The 20,984-nt window shown below is 50.6% G+C and overlaps 1 protein-coding gene and 1 long non-coding RNA gene across 3 annotated transcripts; one reads left to right on the top strand and one right to left on the bottom strand.

Annotated features, from left to right (window-relative positions):
- Positions 1 to 141: 141 nt before the first annotated feature.
- On the bottom strand, positions 142 to 20,318 carry PRDM8 (PR/SET domain 8). 2 transcript variants are annotated; one of them, XM_030313608.1, is made up of 7 exons: positions 20,194 to 20,318; positions 19,542 to 19,639; positions 7,885 to 8,135; positions 6,715 to 6,851; positions 4,179 to 4,399; positions 2,948 to 3,179; positions 142 to 2,538 (listed from the first exon to the last, which is right to left on the bottom strand). In XM_030313608.1, exons 5-7 carry the CDS (start codon positions 4,395 to 4,397, stop codon positions 917 to 919), a joined length of 2,073 nt encoding a protein of 690 aa, XP_030169468.1. In that variant the 5' UTR covers positions 4,398 to 4,399; positions 6,715 to 6,851; positions 7,885 to 8,135; positions 19,542 to 19,639; positions 20,194 to 20,318; the 3' UTR covers positions 142 to 916. The 2 variants fall into 2 exon arrangements, with proteins under 2 accessions (XP_030169468.1, XP_030169467.1); XM_030313607.1 differs by lacking the exons at positions 7,885 to 8,135; positions 19,542 to 19,639; positions 20,194 to 20,318 and having other exon boundaries at positions 6,715 to 6,905.
- Positions 3,146 to 6,200, top strand: LOC115512505. The gene is made up of 4 exons (XR_003968409.1): positions 3,146 to 3,212; positions 3,304 to 3,437; positions 4,961 to 5,149; positions 5,815 to 6,200. It is a non-coding gene; the product is annotated as an uncharacterized LOC115512505 (long non-coding RNA).
- Positions 20,319 to 20,984: the final 666 nt, after the last annotated feature.

The following is a 20,984-nucleotide window of genomic DNA, read 5'->3' on the forward strand; positions in this document are numbered from 1 at the left end:
ATAAGTGGGACGGGATTAATTATCCCTCTTTTGCTATCATCTCCTCCCTCAGAGACTCAATGAAAATAGGTGGTCTCTACTCAAAGTGTAGCCCTGAGCTACAAAACAAGTATTTAAAAACACTTTCCAAATAATTGCTTTGAAGAAAATAGTCATTTATTGTCAAAGCATCCAACATACCTGGATAATCTATAAAGTTTAATAAATCTTTCCAGGGATAAAAGAAACACATAACTATTCAGACTCCATTTCACTGGCACAAAATTACACTTTGTATTAAAAGGAAATACATATTTACATAATGATGACATTCTTCATTGAAGTCCATAATCATTTCATGATACATGCACTTCCCCCTGGAAACTTAAATTGAATGGTGACCCCTTTTTATTTATTTTATTTTTTTGTAAGAACACAAACTGTCATCAAGAAATGCAGAAAGCATCTCACCCTCCTCCTTTACTTTATATCTAAAATAAATTTTGCCCTTACATATAATTATTACATCTAAACCGTAAGTGCTTAATAATTTAAGTAGAAACGTATGACAAATGCATCAATATGTTGCAATATATGACATTTTTAAAAATGTACTTTTGTTTTTGGAAAGTGAAAATGCGTGCATTCAAAAGAAAACCCCTCGAATAACCCACCCAATCAAAAATCCACCATCCTGTCTTGTATGCGTGCGTGCGTGTGTGTGCGTGCGTGCGTGTGTGTGTCTGCGTGTATAATGCAGGTCTCGGGTAAACAGGTCAATGAGAAGGTTGGGGTGGCACGTGTATGTGTGTGTGTGTGTCTGTCTTTGGGTGCAGTGTTTCAGGTCACAAGGAGGTGGTGGATGTCCTCGTGTGTTTTTCCTGTAGGTGGCTTGACTGTGACTGTGCGCGCGTGGAAAGCTAGGGTCCTTTCCGTGTCAATTATGCGAGGTCATGTGCCTGGAGAGGTGGTGGCGCTCCCTGAAGGACTCATTGCAAATGGGGCACTTGAGTTTCTCCTCCCGCCGCCGCTTCACCAAGGGCTCCATCGCGTACTCCTTTTTGTGATGCGACCGCATGTGGTACACCAGGTCGGAGGTCATGCGGAAGGAGGCATTGCACTTGGCACACCAGTTCTGCGCGGGCAGACACAGCGAGGTGAAGGAAGGCGGCAGCAGAGTGAGCGCCGAGGGCAGCTGCAACTGCAGGGGCCCCGCGGCCGCCGCGGCCGCCGCCGCGGCGGCAGCGGAGCTCTTGGGCCAGAAGGCGGTGGCGTAGAGGAAGGGGTTCTGTTTGGGCAGGCCGCCGCCGCCACCGCTCGGCAGGGCCCCGCAACCTCCGTTCAGGTCCGCGGCCCCCTGGAGCTTCACGGCCAGAGGGTCGGAGGCGGCGGGGTAGAGTCTGGTGGGGCCCACGCCGTCCCCGGGGTGGCACGGCTCGAGCGCGCTCAGCTTCTGGCCCAGCACCAGCGGGGACAGCTGGGAGAAGGAGCGCGCCGGCTGCGAGAAGGCGCTCTTGCGCTCGTCCGACGCGGCGCCCTGGCCGCCGCCCGCTCCGCCGGAAGCCCCGGCGCCCGCGCCGCCGCCCGCCCCGTTGCCGCCCGCGCCGCCCAGCTGCGGCACCGAGGTGAAGGCGCTGCCCCGCGCCGGGCTGCCGCCCTCCAGCCGGCCGGGCAGCGGGCCCCCAGGCCGCGGGGCCAGCAGCTTGTCGGCGCCTGCCGGCGAAGCGGCCACGGGCGTGGAGGAGCCGCCGCCGCCGCCGCCGCCGCCCGCGTCCTGGTCTTCGGCGGCCGCGCCCCCGCCGTCGGCGGCCGCGTCCTCCTGCAGACCGGCCGCTCGAGCCGCCTTCTTCACCTCCACGAAGGCGCTGCGCTTGGCCTCGCCCGTCTCGGGGCTGGGCGGCGCGAAGAGGCGGCCGTTCTCTTCCAGGCTGAAGTAGCTGCCCGAGGCGCGGTACTGCTGCGGGGTGCACACCAAGTCCTCCTTGGAGGCGGTCAGGGGCCGCTCGGCGAAGCGGCCCCGGCCCCCCGCCAGCCCCACGCCGCCGCCCCCCTCCGCCGCCTCCTCCGGGAATTTCCTCTTCCCCTTGCCGCCGCCTGTGGCGTTGCCGTCGGGACTCAGCTCCGCCTCCTGGTGGCCGCCGCCGCCGCCGCCGCCGCCGCCACCGAGGCCCCGGACGGGGGAGCAGCTGTTGCCTCCCCCCGAGTTTTCGAGCTCCCGGGCCAGGTTGTGAAAGTCCGTGGAGGGCTTGGCGCCGCCGCCGCCGCCTGCCGCGGGCTGGTTACTGCCCTCGGGGGAGGGGGCCGGGTAGTGGTGGATAGGTCCGGCTTTGCCGAACTTGGGGCCGGGGCCCAAGGGCGCTTCTTGTTGCTGCGGCTGCTGGTCTTTGCCACCGCCCCCGCCCCCGTGATCCTTGGTGCCCACGCCGCCGCCTTGCTCTTCTTGGGGGCTGGCATCAGCGCTGTGAAGTCTCTTGGGGCAGCGGAAGCGCAGATGCGCCACATAGGGGAACTCAAACTGGAAACGTTGGCTGCATTCCAGGCATGTGTAAGGGGACGACCCTGCTTAGTGAGAAAACACCACACACACACACGCACGCACGCACACACACACACGTGCGCGCGCGCACACACACAGGCACACCACAGGATTACTAAGCATCGTCTCCAGACCAGTTTGCCATCACCCTTTTCACAAATCCGCCTTCATCTCTCAGGACCTGAGTGCCTGAGAAAAGAGTATCCTGTCCGACCTGATCTAACTTTCCCTCCTGATTTGGGGCGCGGGGGAGGAGTGCAGTCTTCAAGCCTAGTGTCCCCGATTCATCCTCACCTATCTGTCCCACCTGAAGTTTCCCTGCCCAGTCGCCCTAAGGGAGGAGAGACGCCAGTGCGCCCGAGGGAGCCCCCGCCTCTCCCTGCGTCTTCCCCGCTAGCGAAGGGCCCCGTCGCAGGTCGCGAGCCAACCTACCATTCATTTTGCTGTGGGATCTAGAGGGGCAGAGCAAGAGTAACTCAGTCAGTTCTTTCCCGTACCAAACTAGTAACTCCTCGTCTTTGGCAATCCTGCGGAGAGAGCGGTAAAACAGCTGTCCGTTTTTTATATAGGCTTCAAGGTTCTGTTCCTCTTTATCTCTGGCTGATTGGACGAGACGCAGCCACATGAGACCTTCCGAAGAACCATTTGCTGCTGAGGTGTCTACCTACAGTTTGGAAAAAAGAAAGAATACAAGGAGGTAGGGGATGGGGGTGGGGGGTGGGGGAGACTCCTGTGAGAGAATGAAGCCAGAGGAACCGGACCATTTCCTCTATGTTATTCTTTTCCAGAGAATTATCTGAGCTCAAGCTTAACCAAGACCCAGGTCGGCACCCATCTTCGTTTTTGTAACCAGGAGGCAAGATAACCGTCCTTTGAAACACTGTATCAATCATATAGATGAAACTGTAGTTTTCATATATTGGTGAGGAAATTTTTCCTTACAACTTAAATTAGTATTAACCACTTGAGAATGCACTTCTCAATTATCTCACATTACACAAGTGTGAGGGATTTTGTCTGTTTCTGGAAGTTAAAAAAGCAAGTTTAGATCTTAGAAATTATTCTGTGGCATTGATTCATCCTCCTAATTTTGCCCTAAACAATTAATAGTTTTTCTTTGGAAAGACAGAATGAGAGAGGAATTATATCTTGAAACTCATACAAATTTAATGCTGTTTTATTGTCAAGCCATTAACATCTTTATTAAATACAAATTCTGGGTACTAGCTAGCTTACTAGAAAGAGTAACATTTAGGAGAAAACTAGGCCTCCTAGGTTGGAACACAAATGCAGCCGATGCTTATAATAAAAGAACTTACAGAGAGTAGTTATTATGCAAACAGCTTCAACCCTGGTTGAAATCTGCCCCAAAGTTAAGGAAGTTGTGTTTATCACCAGGAAAGCCTAGGACTGAGGCAGCAATTTAGATATACCTGGTACTCCGAATCAAATTTTTGTCATTTATTCCAGAAATCAGTTGCCAATAATTTGAGTTTAATTTTTGTTTTTCTGTTTTTAATGTTTTGATCTGTTAAATAGGATGTCTCACATTATTTCACTTTATACATTCAGAACCTATCTCAGCTTGTCATTTGAATGATTCTTAGTCAGTTTTCAACAGGGCATTACCCTCATACCCTGTGCACCACTGGCCAAGACTTACCCGGAAGATATAGGGGACTGTTCTCTTGTCTGTGGACTTGAGCGCAATGAAAGCTATGCTGTCATACAGGGAAGTATGGCTCAGGATGCAGGGACCGAATATAGCATTCTCAGGGATGTCGCAGGTGGTGTAAACGCTGGTAAAAATATCTGTGAGACATTGCTGGACAGCCTTGGCATCTCCATCCCAGATGCCCCGCTGGATGCCTGAATCCTCCATCACTGGAGACAGATACACAGGACAAGGAAACAATTTATATTACTCCTCTTGCCTCTATGAATCCAGGCAGAACATTTCAACTCTTAGACAAAATTTTCTTGAATTTGCCTGATTTTTGCATAGCCTTTATTTCCAAAATAAAGCCAGTGGCAGATTAAGTCTGGAGCATTTTGAAAATGACAACTAAGGAGTACTTTCCTCTCCTTCCCACCCCTCACTCGCTTTTTAAGATAATTGGAAGAGTGGGAGGTCAGAGTGCACTGCTCTCCAGAAGGAAAACAGGGCTAGGAAAGAGAGATCGGGTTTTTGCATCAGCTTGGGGGAGGATGGGCCAGGATTTGGGACCAGATTGGGGAGAACAATAGGATTTTTTCTTTTTTCTTTCTTTCTTTTTTCTTTTTTTCTTTCTTATTTTTTTTTTTTTTTTTTACTAGCATATAGTTTCCTGACTGAAAATAACTTTCAACCCTTGGGAGAAAGCTCTTCTTCTCTCCTCTTGTTTATTGAACTGAGTGGCCAGGAGTTGATTTGTTTTGTTTTGTTTTGTTTTTTTTCTTCCAAAGAGGGGAGCAGCCTTAGTGAGCAAGCAGAGACAGCCGAGCATGGCGAATGGATTTCAAGTGGAGTGTCTGGGCCACTGATTCTGTGTCAGCTAACCTTTCTCTGCAGCCTACAAGAGGGGACGTATGTCTGCTCATTACCATAATCCAACACTGTCCCTCCGAGGCTTTAATTAAAAGCAGCAAGCAGAGGTAATTATTTTTTTCTCGACATGCTTATTTATGGATGAGGGTGAATCCCAGTTACCTTGTTATACAAGGGGGTGGATTGAGTTGCATGTACCTCATGAGGTAGCACGTATAGGGCAGGCCTGAAGTGTCCCCTGGTTGAAATACTGTGTGTGCAGTGACTGGTGAAATCTCCCTTCCCCAGATATGACCCTGTCTGGGCAAGAGGGGGCAGCCCCACTTGTGTAGACCTCTGTGGGCTCTCCGACTAATCCACAGCAATTTAGAGAGTAATGCCCTGATGGAGGGCTCTGTATTAAACTGTCATAAAGAGACATTTTCCTTCCTTGGCCACGGGACACCCTTCCAAAACTTGTCATTTTTAAACAAAAACAAAGCAGGAATTTAAATTTTAAACTGGCCTTGAACTAACTGCCTTCTTAACTCTGACTGATTAAAAGACTCCCCCAAGTTGGTTTTTCCCTAACAACGTCGAGATAGGCAATAATTTATGTATGCTTTGTATAATTTAAGTAGCAGGAAAGAGTAGACCTAATTCTTTTCCTGAGTAGCTGTTCATTATGGAATAATATTAGTAATGTCCATTTTTATCCTAATGTCTATTAACCAATTAATCTTGCAAATGTGATTACAAGGTAGAGCTTTTTTTTTTTTTTTTTCCTTTCCAGCTAACAGAGCATGAAACTTTGGTCAGCCTCTTTTTCCATTCACTCCGCTACATCCGGCAAATGTCAAGTATTGGGCTGTATCTGCCAGACAGAAATAAGAGAAAATATCCATAAAGTAGAAACTTACTTTATCACAGCATCTATCTCTGGGCATCTTTTACCCCACACACGTAGCCTTTCTGACCTCTAACTGCAAATTTAAATACGTTAAAAAATAAAAAGCCTGCAGAACCTCTCATCTCCTTTTCAACGGAATCCTATTCTCTCCTTTTCAGTTTCCTCAATTCAGCGTTTTATGCCTCAATTTCTCTCCTCCTTTTAAAAGTCTCTTTCACACAAGCGTTTCATTGTGCCGGGAGGTCGCCCCGTCACTTCGGGCAACAGCAGGGACGCAATCATTAAAATGCATTTCTACCTAACAATATGGTGAAAAGATCCTCGCTACGCCGCGCTAATAGGGGTTCGCGTCGCTGCGGCGGCCGCCACGAGCCTCGAGCCGGCCACAATAACCGCTGGGCGAGAGCCCGGGCTCGCCGGCCGGCGTGCGGTCGCCCGTGCACCCAGCCGCTCGGAGCTCCGCCGCCGGCTCCAGGCCCCGCGCTCAGCGTCCGGGGGGGAGGGTCCTCCCCAGAGCCCGCGGGGCTCGCGGAGCGCCCGCGGCTGCCGCCGGCCGCTCGCCCTCCCGATAGGCAGGCATTGTCTGGCAGCCGCGCGTTCCCCAGTCGCTCGCTTCTCCCGCAAAGTGCTCCCCACCCGCTCCTCCCTTTGTATAACCGTGTTGCCGGGAGAGATCCCTTCTCTTCTGGTAGATGACGAGCCGGACGGCAAAATTTTCCACTCTCCCCTAGCAAACCTGCCTTCCTCCCCATCCCCCTCCCACATCAAAGCACGGACACTTACCAGGAATAAGGTCAGGAACGAATCGCCCAAATAAGGCCACCTGGAACCGGGAGAGGCAATCGAGTGCTTCTTTTGCCTATTGTATCAGTGCATTTCCATGTCAAGAGGTGTTGATATTGCTGTCTCGTAGGCTGTGCCTAAAGAGAGGAGAGAGAGAGGGAGAGAGGGAGAGAGAGAGAGAGAGAGATGGAGAGATGGGGTGAAAGAGATGAGGAGAGAGTAAGAGGGGTGAGAGCGAGAGAGCGAGAGCGAGACAGCGAGAGCGCGCGGAGAGAGTTGTACAGATGGACCCGATGCAGTGACTGACTGGCACGCAGACACACACTTTTTGTTTGCCGCACATAATCTGCCCAATGACGCGTGACAGCCCACGTCCCCTCCCTTTAACTCTTTGCTGGGCTGGGCGCTCCCTCCGGCGCCGCCTGCCTCGAAGCGGTCTCTCTGGCCTGCCTGCGCCCCGCAGGTCCTGAGCTCCCCAAGTGGCAAAGCCTCTCTGGGCGCAGCCTGGCCCGCATCCTCCTAAAGCTTCGGCCCTCTGGGACTGTGAGGAGGGGGAAATCAGTGTCGAGGTCAGAAAGGGGAGTACCAAAAGACCTGGAGCGGGCCTTTCTCCGTTTCTCTTGGCACTTGGAGGACCTCTGGCAGAGAGCTGGCCACCCAGCGCGCGCACGGACCCCGCGCGCCTTTCCCGAGTCTGAGTTTGGCGAAGGGGAGGAGGGTTACGGATTAGCCCCGCGGGATTCTCTGGCCACTGAGCCACCGCTGATTTGCGCAGCTAGTTGCCTGGGGGTGATAAAACGGCGCCAGCTCTCCCTTGGAGCGCTCACCCTACCATGCCCTTCCGAGCAAGATTCAGAAAGGATGCGCTTTGGTGAGAACTTGGCTCTGTCTCCCCCCGGATCCAGAGATGGGGTGAGGATGCTGGAGCGCGGACGCCACCAGATCGCAGCAGGGGACTTACTGGGGGCTTCTGGTCCCAGAACTCGAGTACCCGGGCGGGGGGGAGAGGTGAGGGGGAGAAGGGTGGGAAGAATCCAGGTTACTAGGCTCAAGCAGTCCCAGCTCTTCCGCTGCCTGGCGAGCTCTTCGTTGTCCCGGAGGGGGTCCCATGTTGGGGGCGGCCCGTGTTCTAAGACCTCGGAGGGGGGTAGTCAAAGTAAAAATTATTACCGAGATGGGCTCCGGAGAGCAATTCACGTGCAGCCGGTGGTGGAAGAGCGGATGGGGTTGCCGCGGCCGTCTCGGGAGCCTCGTTTGTGCGCTAAGCCACTTAGAGGCGCTGGCTTGCCCCTTTAGTGCAGCAGCTGAAGCTAATGACTTGAGGACTTTAACAGCCTGAAAGTTGACTCCTTCCACAGGGGCCGCAACACATTTTCGCTGGGGGATCTCAGGGTTCTCTTTCACCTTTCAACTACCAAATCCTAAGGGAAGAAAGACCTTTAGTGTATAGACAGCTCCACTCTCTCAGCCCTACCCACAACACCACCGCTTTGAAGGGGGGCAGTATGTTAGCTTTAGGATGAATCAGATTGTGTAGCCGGCTTAAGTGGACCGAACAGAACCACGACTTAGGAAGGACACAGCCTCGGTTTTTGTTTTTTTTTTAATCCAGGCTGCAATAAGGTAAGTGGTTTGGGGGTTGTCAGAGAGTACCTTAAAAGGAAAGGGTGCATACAGTGTCTGACCCTCTCTCAACTTCGAGACCTCCCTCTGGCTCCCAGTGGGACAGCGAAGAACGTGCCCTTCCTCGCCGCACCCGCAGTCCAAGGAGGCCAGGGAAGGTTTTTGCCGAGGAGAAATAAAAATGTGGGAGTAATTTCCGACTACGTGAGTTCTCTTCTTAAAGTCTATCTCTCCCCTACCCACCCACCGCCATTTCCACCCAGTCTTGGTTAGCCCCCTTCCCCGCCCCCCCCCCACCCCGACACAAGTTCCGAGTTCTTCTGATCAGACCGGGCACCTGCATCGGTGTAAACTGGGACTCCGGCAAAGAAGGGTTGCAAAAGCCCTATATATTAGGCAAAACCCTATACATTAGGGGGGATGAGGGGAATTTCCAGGTTAGCTACTGAGTTTCAAAGCTTCTTAAACGGGAATTGTCTTTCATCTTAACCTATCATTTCTTTTATGCATGTATGAACACTTTTAAACATTGTGGTAAAGGGCAACTCTGACCAAAGCTCAATGTTGAGGGCTTTCACAAGTCCATATAAAAGAATCTGAGTGTTTTAGCCACTAGTTGTCTTATGACTGGATGCTTCATTCATATATCCTTTCTCTCTCTCTCTCTGCCTCTCTGTCAAGAAAGCATCTCTCCTTCCCCTATCACTTGTTTTAAAAAAGGGTGGAAGAATTAGAAATGTCAAAAAAAAATGCTTCAAACATCTGGAAGAAAACCTGCAGGGAAGAAGAATAGTGGCCAGACACTTAAGTGAATTCAGAGAAAAAAAGGAAAAAGAAAGGGCAGGAGGGGCACTGATGTTAACAACAGCAAGTTAAGATAAAGAAGTAGCCAAAAGAGAGTTGTGGTCTCTTAGAGAGGTGTTCCAGCCTGACAAAGTGACAGAGTGTGTGTGTGTCTGTGTGTGTGTGTGTGTGTGTGTGTGCAGTGCCCAAGACCCTTATTCCATTAAACTGTTGATCAGAACACTCCTTGGAGCCTCCTTTTGCTGTTATACAGAGTACAGAAAGTGTTCCTTTCCCAGGAAGAGTCATCTCTCCATTCAATTCCATTAAAAAAATTCTCCTACATATTGTAAATATAAAAGCATCCACTTCAGTGTGTGGGCACTTAGATAACCTTAAACTCTAAGTGGAAAACATTTTTCTTTCCGTTGGCCTTTCTTTTCTTAAATATACAGGACACTTAGACTATGTCTCCTCTGAAGTTCTGAAACCTAAACTCCAGTTTGTATAAAAATTAAAAAAAAAAAATGCTTCTGACACTTAAGTTGGGTGTGGGGAGCTTGACTGTCCAAATCCCAAGCTAGAAAATAGCTAAGATTCTATATATCAGTGAGGGGAGAGATGTATTGAGAATCTGGTCATCAGATACTTGTTCTCAATTCCCCTTTTCTGACCCCTAATTAAGATTTCCCCTACTGATTTCAAATTAAAATCCCCAAATAAAAGAATTGCTAACATTCTATGAATCCAACCAACTCTCTATCTTATGTATTGAATGACTGCTATAGCAAAAAACAACTATGGGTAAGATTAAGCTCAGCATTCCTACTTTGAGGGTTTTCCAGTATTTTAAGTGGTGCACATTTTGCCTGGTAATATAAATGGTCTTAATGACAATTATTAATAGGATGTAAAGAAAATGTAGAAATTACTTTTATTTCCCTAGAAATTTATGGGCTAAAATGGTGCATAAACTACTTTGAAATCACTCTGCGTTATTACTTCCTGGAATCACTGATACTAAATGGAGGATTGAGGCATTTATTCAGTTGCAAACAGTATTATAAAAATGCATCTCAGTCAATAGTTTGATCTAATTCACATGGAACAATGGGTTTATATTTGGAGCTCTTTTCCCTGGGATTTTATTTCCAATTAAATAATTAGAGAGACAACAATGAAGAGTGAAGGTATGTTCACCTTGCTCTGCCTTAGCAAGGCTTCCTGCAATTATGGTACACACACACACACACACACACACACACACACACGTAGACAACTGCAGTATTGTTTTGGAAGAGAAGGCTGGAGAGATGTTGATGAATGATTCCGGAGGTGGTGCCTTTTATGAACTAAGTGAGAGGGTGGAGAAAGTGTAAGAAAGGAAATCTGATTCTTAGAGAGTATTAGAATGGAAATGCCCTTTCTCCTTCCAGGGTAGAGAAATGGGGCCCCCAAATACCTCAACTTCAGTTGATAGGAGGCTGGTGAAGTCTCCAAGAATAACTCACTCAGGAGGATTATTACCCTTTAAGAATGAAAGCACATTATTTTGCTTTCTCTCTTCCTTTCCAAGTCCTGGTCCATCCCCCTCTAATCCTATTTCCAAAGCACTCCACCAGCAAGTCTCAGTTGCCAAAAAAAGAAAAAAAATGCAATTCATGGTGAGAGGGAAAATGCACTGGGAGACAAGAGGATGGTCAATGAAACAGACTGTGGAGACTTTTTCCTACACTTACTAATTTCACACAGGGAAGTCTCTGGATGGGGCTGTGAGTGTTGGGGGGAGGTACAGAATGGAACTTCATGGAGGGGTATTGCATTGCACAGCCTTATCTTGGAGAATAAGAAATGTTCTAAGGGATAACTCAGAGACAAGAAGAGGCATACTTGCTGACTGGGTAAAAGTTTACAGGGATGGGGGGCACTTTGTTTTGTATAAGTGTACATGGCAATCTTAGTTTGGGTCTATTCCTTGCCTAAGTACTATAGATGGTTCATCGGGGATAAAGGAGTGAATGTTTGCCAGGCTGGTCCAGGGACAGCCAGACTCTCAAAGGATGGATAATCCTGTAGCCTGGGAGGAGGGACTCCAGTCTCTCAAGTTCAGAGATCATTACTCCTGACTCACACTTTTCTTGCTTCATCCTGTTTCTCAATACATGGTAGTTGTTTTTTAATGCTGCTGCTCTACTACAACTATTCTCATTATGATTATAACCTACCTTTCTCAAGCTTATAACTCTGAGGGATCTCAAGTTCCCCTTCCCCTTCTTTTGGGAGTTCAGCTCTGAGCTGGATAGCCTTTGAGGACTTTGTGTAATTCATTTCCTCTCCTGGATCTGAGTCCTAGTTAACTGGCTTACTAGCTTCTGAGTATGACTTTTAGCAGGGCTGGCAAACTGAGATAATATTGGAGACAACTACCACAAATCTGAAATCAGTGCCTCATGCTCATCTGTGTGACTGTGACCTGTGAACCAAATCCAATATCCAGCATCTGACCCGTTAGGTTCTCCCAGCTTTTATACCACTCCCCATATAATATCTAGAGAGCTGGCAAGGACTATCCCAGTTTTGTCAAATCTGTAGGTTACAATGTCCTTCCTAGACTCAGACACCACAGTGCTTGAATAGGTCTCAGCAGGAGGAGAAGGGTGGACAGAAGGAACTATAAGTAGGGCCACAGTCACCACTCCAAGCTTCCTCACTCCCTGATCCCAGCTTTCCAGGCAGACTGGGGACCAAGGGCTGTGGAGTGGTCTCAAATGGGAGAGAGCATCAGATTTTAAGAAGACTGACTCTAGGCCTTAGGAATGTCACCACGTTGAGAGGTCCTACATCAAATTTCTTTACGCAGCCAGGAGAAGGGACATTATCCCAACACTCAGTACTTGAATCTCACCTCTTTATCTCTCTATTTTAGGCTGTGTATGATTCCTGAGTTAAAAAGACAGGTGCTGATTGACTTACAAAGGGTTAATACTAGGAGAAATACCTAGCATCTGATCCCAGCTAGTTCTCTGAGGTATGGACTTTGATTTTAAATTGGGCTGCTGGGGGATGAGCAGCATAAACATTCCTCTCCTGGGAAGGGGGTCCAGGAAGAATGCACACATGCCCAGGACTTTCTAGCTTGGAATCTGTCCATGGCATACTTTCCTGAAGGCTAAAGAGAGAGGCAGACATCTGATTTTCTCTGAGGAAAAGGGAGGCAAATAAAGGGGAAAAAACTGAAAAAGATTTGGGGGAATAGATATCAGTCAGTAACCACACAGCACCAAATCATATTGCTTTGCTACAGCTTTGGAAATATAGTTTGATTTCTTCACAAACTATGCTCTCATACCTAAACTGCTCCCCTGGTCATATAACATATTGGACTGTTTGAGTGAAAACCATCTTTCATGATTTTGATTCAAGCATCATAGGCACTTAAAAACTACCAATGTAAGTCTTTCTTCAATTCTAATACTTGGAGAAGTGGTATCTCAGAGAATTCAAAGATCAACTTGCCACAAACAGCAGTAACTGCATGACTACTATAAACAATACTGTAGATACATTACCAAATATTAGAAATAACATGCAAGGAGATTGAAAGTTATATTTGTTCTCTTGCTGATTGAAAGGCCAGTTCCCAGACTGATTTGATAGTCTTCTGGTAATATAATATAAACATAACCAAGATATAATTCGTAATATCTTCTAAAGTTTTGAGGAAAATTCATATTTTAAAAATAAATAATATCCAGAAATATCAAATAAATTATTCACAAAATCCTAAGAAAAATAGATATATTGAATATAAAGACCTGGATGTTGAGGTTTCCCAAAGGCCTAGAATTCAGTTTAGGTCTGAACAATTTTTATATCTAATCAGATACGGTTCTCTAGCATGTGTGTGTGTGTGTGTGTTTAAGCTGGTTGGGAGTGAATATTGTTGAGGGTAGCAATTAAAAAAAAACATTCAGGACTATCATTTTTCTTGGCTCCAAGTTCACAAAGTAGGCAGGTGCTCCTTGTTGTATGTTTTCACGTAGGATAGTTCTGGAGAAGATAGTTTGTGTGAAGTCATATAGAAGAGCAATTGTTCCGGGAGAAGCCAAATTGAATAGAGTTCTAAAGAATAGATTTCCCACGTATGGTTTTAGTATCTAGTGCCTTGTGTGTGTGATCAGATGCCTCATAGCATTATCTACATTGCAGAATCAGTTTACCCGGGGTTCTAGGAAGTTACTGTCTCAGACAAGTGGGGATCATCTGAATGTGTGAAAATATCTTGGGGAAAGTCAATGTACTGAGAGTGTGGCTGGTTCCATGCTTTATGCCTGCTACACGCAGACAATTTCTGATGTCTGGAGTCCCTGGTGTCCATGTCTTAGTAAAGAGCACAGCGACAAAGCTGAGCGCAGAGAAGGCCAATGACAGACATGGGGTTCGATGTGGGCTAACAAGGTCACCCTGGGAGAGACTCAGAAGATTACCCTGACAGAATCATGAAGGGAAGACACGGCTCCCACTATGTTTGGGATGAGTCACCAAAGAGTATGGAGCCTCACACTAGACAGGACCTGAACAGAACAAGACTTGCCACCTTCAACAGGGGATCTCTCTTTTAGAAGCAGCTCACGTAAACCATGAACGTGAGGGACGGGGTGGGAGGGAGAAGAGGCCACGAGGTGAGCTGGGTGTGCTCCAGACACGCCCTGGACTGAGCAGGGAGGAAGCGCCATGTTTTCCATAGTCTCCAGTCTCCTGCTGCCTCCCTGGAATTATTGCCAACCCTTGTCTCCTGCTAGGCGCCACTTGCCTCGCAGAAAGGCGTCCTGAGGGCTGGGCGTGAGGGAACAGCAATGCTCTTTTTACCACCACCCTCCTCCCAGCCCGCTTCGCACGTGCTTTGGTAGGCAGTGTCCGCCCCCCCCCCCCCCGCCATGCACCCACCCCCTTTCCAGAGGCACGGGTCTGCATTCTTATCTCATATATGCAGGGTTGCCGGTGACCTCTCTCAGCCTTGGTTTTCCTCCTCAGCAAACTAAATCTGCAAAGAGCTGCCTCCTGGGTCGCGGTGAGGACAGAAAACCAGGGCGAACGACTTTTGGAAAGCCAGTTTCTGAGCAGATGGTAAGGGATAACTTCCAAGAGCCGGGGTTAGTTTCATTTCAGTCTTGGACATCCCAGAGAGGTCGCAATACCTTTATTAGGGAGCATTCTTTTGACTCACAAGTCTGGAGAACTGACCCAAGAAGGACCAACAACTCAGGTTCAGGCCCCAGCTCCACTAGGGGAGCTAAACTCTCTGGGTTCGAATCCTGGCCCCTGACCCCGGGCAGGTAATTTAACCGGTCTGTGCTTCAGGCCTCCATCTGAGAACCGAGAGTGGTAAAGGAAATTGTATTCATAAAGTTATCGAGAGGGGTGAGGTGATACTTAGCGAGTGCGGAGAACAACACCTGGCGCATATTAAATACTTATTTCAGTGCGGGTTAATGCCACTGTTAGTAACACTGCCTGCGTTTCCTTTTTAAAAAATTTGGGAGGGGCGCCTGGGTGGTGCAGTCGGTTGAACGTCCGACTTCAGCCAGGTCACGATCTCGCGGTCCGTGAGTTCGAGCCCCGCGTCGGGCTCTGGGCTGATGGCTCAGAGCCTGGAGCCTGTTTCCCATTCTGTGTCTCCCTCTCTCTGCCCCTCGCCCGTTCATGCTCTGTCTCTCTCTGTCCCAAAAATAAATAAACGTTGAAAAAAAAATTTAAAAAAAAAAATTTGGGACTTGTGCACCCGCTTTTAAAGCCGCTCAGCGAAGGCTACAGGAATTCTCGAAGTTTCTAGGGAACCCGGAAGGAGGTACTGGAGGATAGAGGCAGGAAGAATCTGTTCAGTTATTCAGGGATCGCTGCTACTGAAGGAAGGGCCCGAATGTTAAAAGCAGGGGCGGCAATCCCCATTCCCTCCTCCCCTTTACAGAAGAGGCAGCACTTTTGTGCCAGGAGGCTGATTAGACTTCCATCCCTCAGTCGTCAGGGGGTCCTTTCCTTAGAACTGATAGCGGCGCCACGTTAGAAACGCAGGGATGTGAGGGCAGCAAAGGCTGAGGCAGTTCCACCCCGCACGTAGGACAAGCAGCACGGGATGCCTCGCGGGTTAACTCCAGAGCTGCAGCCAGAAAGCCAAAGTGTGGGTGGGCAGAGAAGCCCGGGGCACCAAGCCGCCGGTCTGATCGGGGCCCAGGGCCTCTGAGCGACGCTGCCCCTTTTCTGCCTCGAAGGGCGGCGGCTCAGCAGCGTGCAGGGCAGCCGCGGAGCTCCCCTCCACACCCAAGTCTGGGGAGCGAGGTGGGCCGCTGCCCGGGGGACTTCGAGCACAGCGAGTTCTCTCACTCCCACTGCCTGTGGCCCCGCCCCGGACGCCCGCACGCGGGCTGCGCGCGGAGCATTATGGGCCTCAAGGCCGACGGAGCCCCTGTCGGGGCCGGGGCTGCGGTGCTGAGCTTCCTCCCCGGGCCGCCCGCCGCTTTCGCGCAGCCGCGGCCCGGAGCAGGCGCGTTGTCCACCCCCACGCCTGTAGCCTCGAGCTCTGGGAAATCTCCCGCCCAGGCCGGGGCCCGGTGACAGAGGTCAGTTGTGGGCTCCTTATTGCTCTTTCTTGTGAAGGATCCCAGGGGTGGTGGTTAAGAGCTCCAAATTTGGCTTCCCAAACACTCCTATTAGGAATCTACTAGCTCTGTGTCTTTGAGCGAATCACCTAACCTCTCTGAATTTGAGTGCCCGCATGTGTAAAATAGCAAAAACAACATTTATCTCACAGGGTGGCAAGAGGAAGCCGGGGTTCAGATCCCAGCTGGACTTCTTGCTCGGGCTAGTTAGCCTCTCTGTGCGTCTGTTTCCTGTGAAGGAAGGGGATCTGTGAACTAGAGAGAATAGCGTTTGACTCAAGAGGGTTATAATTAAATGTGATAAGCCTGGCAGAGCATTCGGCCTAGCATGCAGCAGGAGCCCAAACAGTTAATTACTTAAAGTATCTAAGTGCGTGCCACTTTGAAATCTAGATAAATGTAATTTTTAAATCTTGCTTTTCCTGCTTCACTTTCCCTCATTTCAGAGAGAAACAGTGCACAAAGGTGTGTGTGGGTATTTGGGGTGATAGTACCCACAGAATTGGGAAGAATTAGCTTGTGGCCAGAAGCTGCATGCCTTTCCTTCCTCCTAGCTTCTCCTCTTCAGTTTCTAGGGACAAGGTAAAATAATAGGAAAGGCAGAGAAAAGGAGCTTGGAACACGAAAGATTCTCAACAAATGTTTCTTGAGTAGAAAATGTCGTTTCAAATGTTAAGAAGATAAGGGGTCTGATGTGGAATGGGAGACCCACGACTGGATGTGGCTTCCATGTCTCTGTGCCCAACTGCCAGTAGGCAAGTTGGGAGCATTTCTGTCTTTAGTCGTGGCCCCTGGGAGGGGGAGACCTAAAGGAGGGGTAGAAGAGAGGGTGGCACTGCTCTAGGGAACAGGTTTGGGGGGCAAGAGGAGTAAAGGTGCAGCCTACTGCATACGGAGAAGGGCTGCATTCCTGCAACAGACAGAGAGCATACCTGACTCAAGAGAGGTAAAACTCAGGTGAGGGGAAGAAAAGAGAAAAGACGCAAGGGTCAGTCATCCTGGGGTGCGTTAGACCTTCAGCGGAGTGTTGGAATCTCTATATTCCCCAAAGCTTGAAAATTCGAGGAGGAGCCCCAAAACTGTCATTCCCAGACATCCCTCAATCATCCTCGCAGCTCAGACCCTTTCAGAGTGGGGAGCATACCTACATCACCATATGCCTCATCAGGGCCCCACTCCTTCAATACCAGTGACCTCCTCTGATTTTTCGGATGGGAGCACTTACATCCTTTTTTGTTCCCTATAGAGAATAGCATAATGGAGGATGATGTTTTACCCAGGAACTAACAGGACGTCCGGGAAAACCTGGCCCCAGACAGCGTTCAAGACCATTCCCTTCTGCTTTTTTCCTGAGGGCAGAGAATGCTGATGCAGCAACAGTCACCTAAGGTATTTCATAACCTTCTGGCTCTTAGTCTCCTCTCCTCTCAGACTGACTAAGAAGTGATGTTAGCAGAAAAGAGAATACAATAAAATAAAACCAATTCCTCAGTGTTTTGACCCCCCCCTCCCACCACCAGCAAAAGAGACAACTGGTGAGAAGGAGCCACAACTTGGAAAAGATTTATTTTTCCTGGCCATAAATCTCACCCCCTTGTTCCTCTGCCCAGCGAAGCATGATAAAGTCCTTTTCCATAAAGTATTCAGTATTAGAGCCACAAAGCTCCCCCAATCAGTAGCCATCTGCTTCTACCATAACTGCTGCTCCCGAAGCAGGGAAAGCAGCAGCAGAGAAAGGGCACCACTGTTAGGCTGCTGGACAAATGAGGAGACTGAATAGCTTTGGTTTTCCTTGTGTATCTGTATCTATAGAGACAGGAGAAGAAAGGCCGCATTATATTGATACAACAATTGTAAAACAAAACACGGAAGAGGCATCTAAAGGGCAGTATCGCATGCATCAGGGGTCCCCAGATAAAAGGGGAGCTAACAGATTTATAGAAACCTTTAATTGGTTTTCAATTGAAAGCTAAAGAGGCTGGGGCGAAGCTGTGAAGAGTGGCGAAGTGCCCTCCTTCAGCCGTCTGGGAGGCGTGATCGATTTCATGGAGGGAGAAAAGAAGAAGGAACCGTCCTGCGCCTCTGCGAGAGCAGGGAGCCACGCCGTGTTACAAGCTTTTCTCTTTGGCTAGGGAGTTATGATATGATCATAAGAACAGAGTCTCTCAGTCTCTCTTTTTCTTCCTTCCCCTCCCTTCCACCTTCCCTTCCTCTCACTTTCCCTCAGACTGGCAGACAAGTGGAGAGGGAAGGAAAGGATGCACAAGCAAATCTATTGATCTTCCGAAGAAATAGATCCCAGCCTAAAAACACCCAGCTTTAAATCTGTTCATCTGCCAGGAGGGAGGCCCCTTTGACAGGAATAGGAATCCCACCCTCACCCCACCCAAATCCTCTCCTCTCTCTTTTTCTAGACTCAAACAGGAAAAGCAAAGAATCTCAGGAGACTCTCCACTGCGGTAGTACAGTGAGAAGTCTTTGCTTGTGCCCACTGGGGTTATTTCAGAGCAGACGCTCCACTCAGCCCGCCACGAGTGCCTTAACCCCTTCCGGCGCAGCCCATCGCGGCTCCAACCGGGCTCGGTTGGCAGTGCCCCACCCACACAGTACCCCCCACCCAACCGTCTGTCCATCCGTCTGTCCCTACGGCTGATTTTTTGACCCGACCCTCCGTTATCTTCTTCGATTTCCTAATTAATCGCAGATAAAAGGCAATGGTGCAAATTACAATGATGAAGGGCTGGAAGATGGTTTTGATCAAAATGGGAGAAGGGAGATATGATTAATTGGACATGAGAATGAAATCTCAAGTGCGAGGAACAGGCCTCAGGGGGTCAAACCCTGACCCCTGAATGTTGTGGGTGAGCCCTTCTGCCTGCTTTAGCGCCTTCATGAGGAGGTAGTCCCTCAGATTAGGTCACTTGGGTCCCAAGCCTGTGGAGGAGAGAGAACTGGGGTTCCTCTGGGGCTTCCAAACTCTCTAGGTGTCTGCTGCCCAGCCCACTCTCCCCCCTCCCCGGACATACTCTGCTGCTGCCCCTGCAGAATTTCGGGATCCCTGGCCAGTGATTCCACTGTCCAACAGGTACGCCTTTTGGCTGAAGTGCACCCCGTTATTGCATAAATGCCTGGCAAGTCTCTCACAGTTCTCCTGTCTTTGAACATTCCTCTAGTGAGTGGGGCTAACTCTTTGTGAAACTGCAGGAAAACAAGTCTAGTAGGTCAGAGATGGTATTTGTTCGTGTAAGGGATTAATAGAGCCCCTGTCTGATGCTGCTTTCCAGAATTACATTCGGGATTAAAAAGCAGACACGGCACGGGCACACATTTTGCATTCACTGGTGGCTGTGATTAATGTTTCCGAGGGGATTTGTGCTGGGAGCTTACGGAACGTGCTCTCGGGGGTCTAATGCCCATCGGCCGCGGCGCCGGGGTGAGAGGAGGGTCTGCGGGCACGCGCCAGAGCACGGGGGATTAGAGAGGACCTCAGATGGGCACAGGCGCCCGGTGCGGTGGCCTTTTAGTGCCGCCCCGGCACCCGGCAAAACTGCTTAGGAGGAGGAAGCTGTGAGAACTGTCCCGGGGGACGGACTTGGGGTTTTTAGGGATATGTGTAAAGGGAAGATGCCCTCGAGTGGCCTGACTTTTGGGTGGGAGAAAGGGGCTCAGTACCAAGCCTCTGAACTTCATACATCTGTCCTGTGAGAGGAGTTCGTTCCCCACTCCCGGTTCAGGGGAAGCGCTGCTCCCGGACGCGTCACTCACCGGCAAATAAAGAGTCGCCCGGCCCTGGCCCGTGAGAGAATGACCTCAACCCCTGCCGCCAGTCTCAGGGCTGCTGTGTCGGGCACTCAGAGGAGCATCTGTGGAGAGGAGCCGGAGTCTAGGCTTGAAATGCATCCCCTTCCCCAGCATCCCCCCGCGGGCAGCCAAACCCTTCCCCGAGCGTGTGCAGGGACGAAGGAAGGAGAGGAAAGTTCCAGAATGTAAGGAGGGACACGGAGGGTAGGAACGGAACCTGGCAGGCAAAGTAAAAAGAGAAGCAAATAGGAAGCGAGAGAGGGTGGTAGGAAGAAGAGGAGAAAATGGGGAAGGGGGCGGCCGCAGCTGCTGGACATTACCGCTCTCCGGCAGAAGGGGGCACTCCGCCCGCCGAGACAGCCTCCCACTGGGCTGCGGCGGGATCCCCAGCAAAGCCCGCCCTCCAGCCCCGGCTCAGGGGAGTTGGGCGCCCCCTCCTGGCAGCTGCACGGTCGCTCCCCGCGGTCTTGCGGGTGCTCCGGTCCAGCTTCTGCTCGGCCAGGACTGGGAGGTGGTGCGAGGAGGAAGGCCAGGGACGGAGAGTGGGTGTGAGGGCGCCACGAGAGTGGCCCGGCTTTCCAGTCTTTTCCTGCCCCCTCCGCTGCGGCTTCCTCACCTGGGGCCTGCAAAGCTGCTTCCCCGTGAGCGCGGCTCCCGCGTGCCCCTCCGCGGCGGGGCTCCCGTCCCAATCAGAGCCTGTGCAGCAGCCTGCCCTCCTCTCAAAGCAGTCCATCCTGGTCTCTGCCGCAGCAGCTGGGAGGGAGGGAGGGAACGACCGCCGGCTGCTGCTGGGCGGCGTCTGGGGGCCTCGAGCCCGACGCGAGGAGCCGCCATCTGGAGCCTCGGCAGCGGGAGGGGTGCGGGTGCGAGGGAAGGGGCCTGGCGGCCGGGGCTCGGGCCGAGGCGGGCAAAGGACGGAAGTCTGCGGCGCGGGAGCGGCCTGAGTGCTTGCGTGTGTGGCGGAGAAGGAGAGAGGGGTTTGGCCCTTGGGGAGGAGGAGCAGAGGCCTGCCCCTGCCAAGGCCCCCGAATTTCGGGGCGGTTTCGATTGGCAGGTCTAGCGAAAGAGCGGGGGACCCAGTAGGCAGTTCCTCCGATCCCCGTTCCCAGCCGTTTCCCCCGGGAAGGGAGTGTGGAGAGCTGGGCGGGGTGGGGGTGAGTGGGGTGGGGAGCCAAAACACACCCGCTGTCCGTCAGAAGTGTTTTTCTCATTTCCCTTCCCTCCCACTTTGTTCATCCCACTTCAGGAAACATTCCTCTCCAACGGCGTGGAGTTTTGGACACCTACACATTGAGACAACTACTCAGCCAGGACGTGGGATAGTCACTGATAGGATATCACCCTTGGGGACAAATACACTCTAGTTTCCAGTGGACGGTGGAAGAGGAAGGGGATGAGGTGAAGAAA

This window comes from Lynx canadensis, chromosome B1 (genome assembly GCF_007474595.2).
Source record: "Lynx canadensis isolate LIC74 chromosome B1, mLynCan4.pri.v2, whole genome shotgun sequence".
NCBI lineage: Eukaryota > Metazoa > Chordata > Mammalia > Carnivora > Felidae > Lynx > Lynx canadensis.

What these genes read in the sequence shown, in the direction of transcription:
- PRDM8 (XM_030313608.1), bottom strand. Translation starts at nt 4,397, where the DNA reads ATGGAGGATTCAGGCATCCAGCGGGGCATCTGGGATGGAGATGCCAAG. An exon ending in CAGTCCCCTATATCTTCCGG is followed by an intron (nt 3,180 to 4,178) that starts GTAAGTCTTGGC and finishes TCCAAACTGTAG; the next exon opens with GTAGACACCTCAGCAGCAAA. An exon ending in ATCCCACAGCAAAATGAATG is followed by an intron (nt 2,539 to 2,947) that starts GTAGGTTGGCTC and finishes CTCACTAAGCAG; the next exon opens with GGTCGTCCCCTTACACATGC.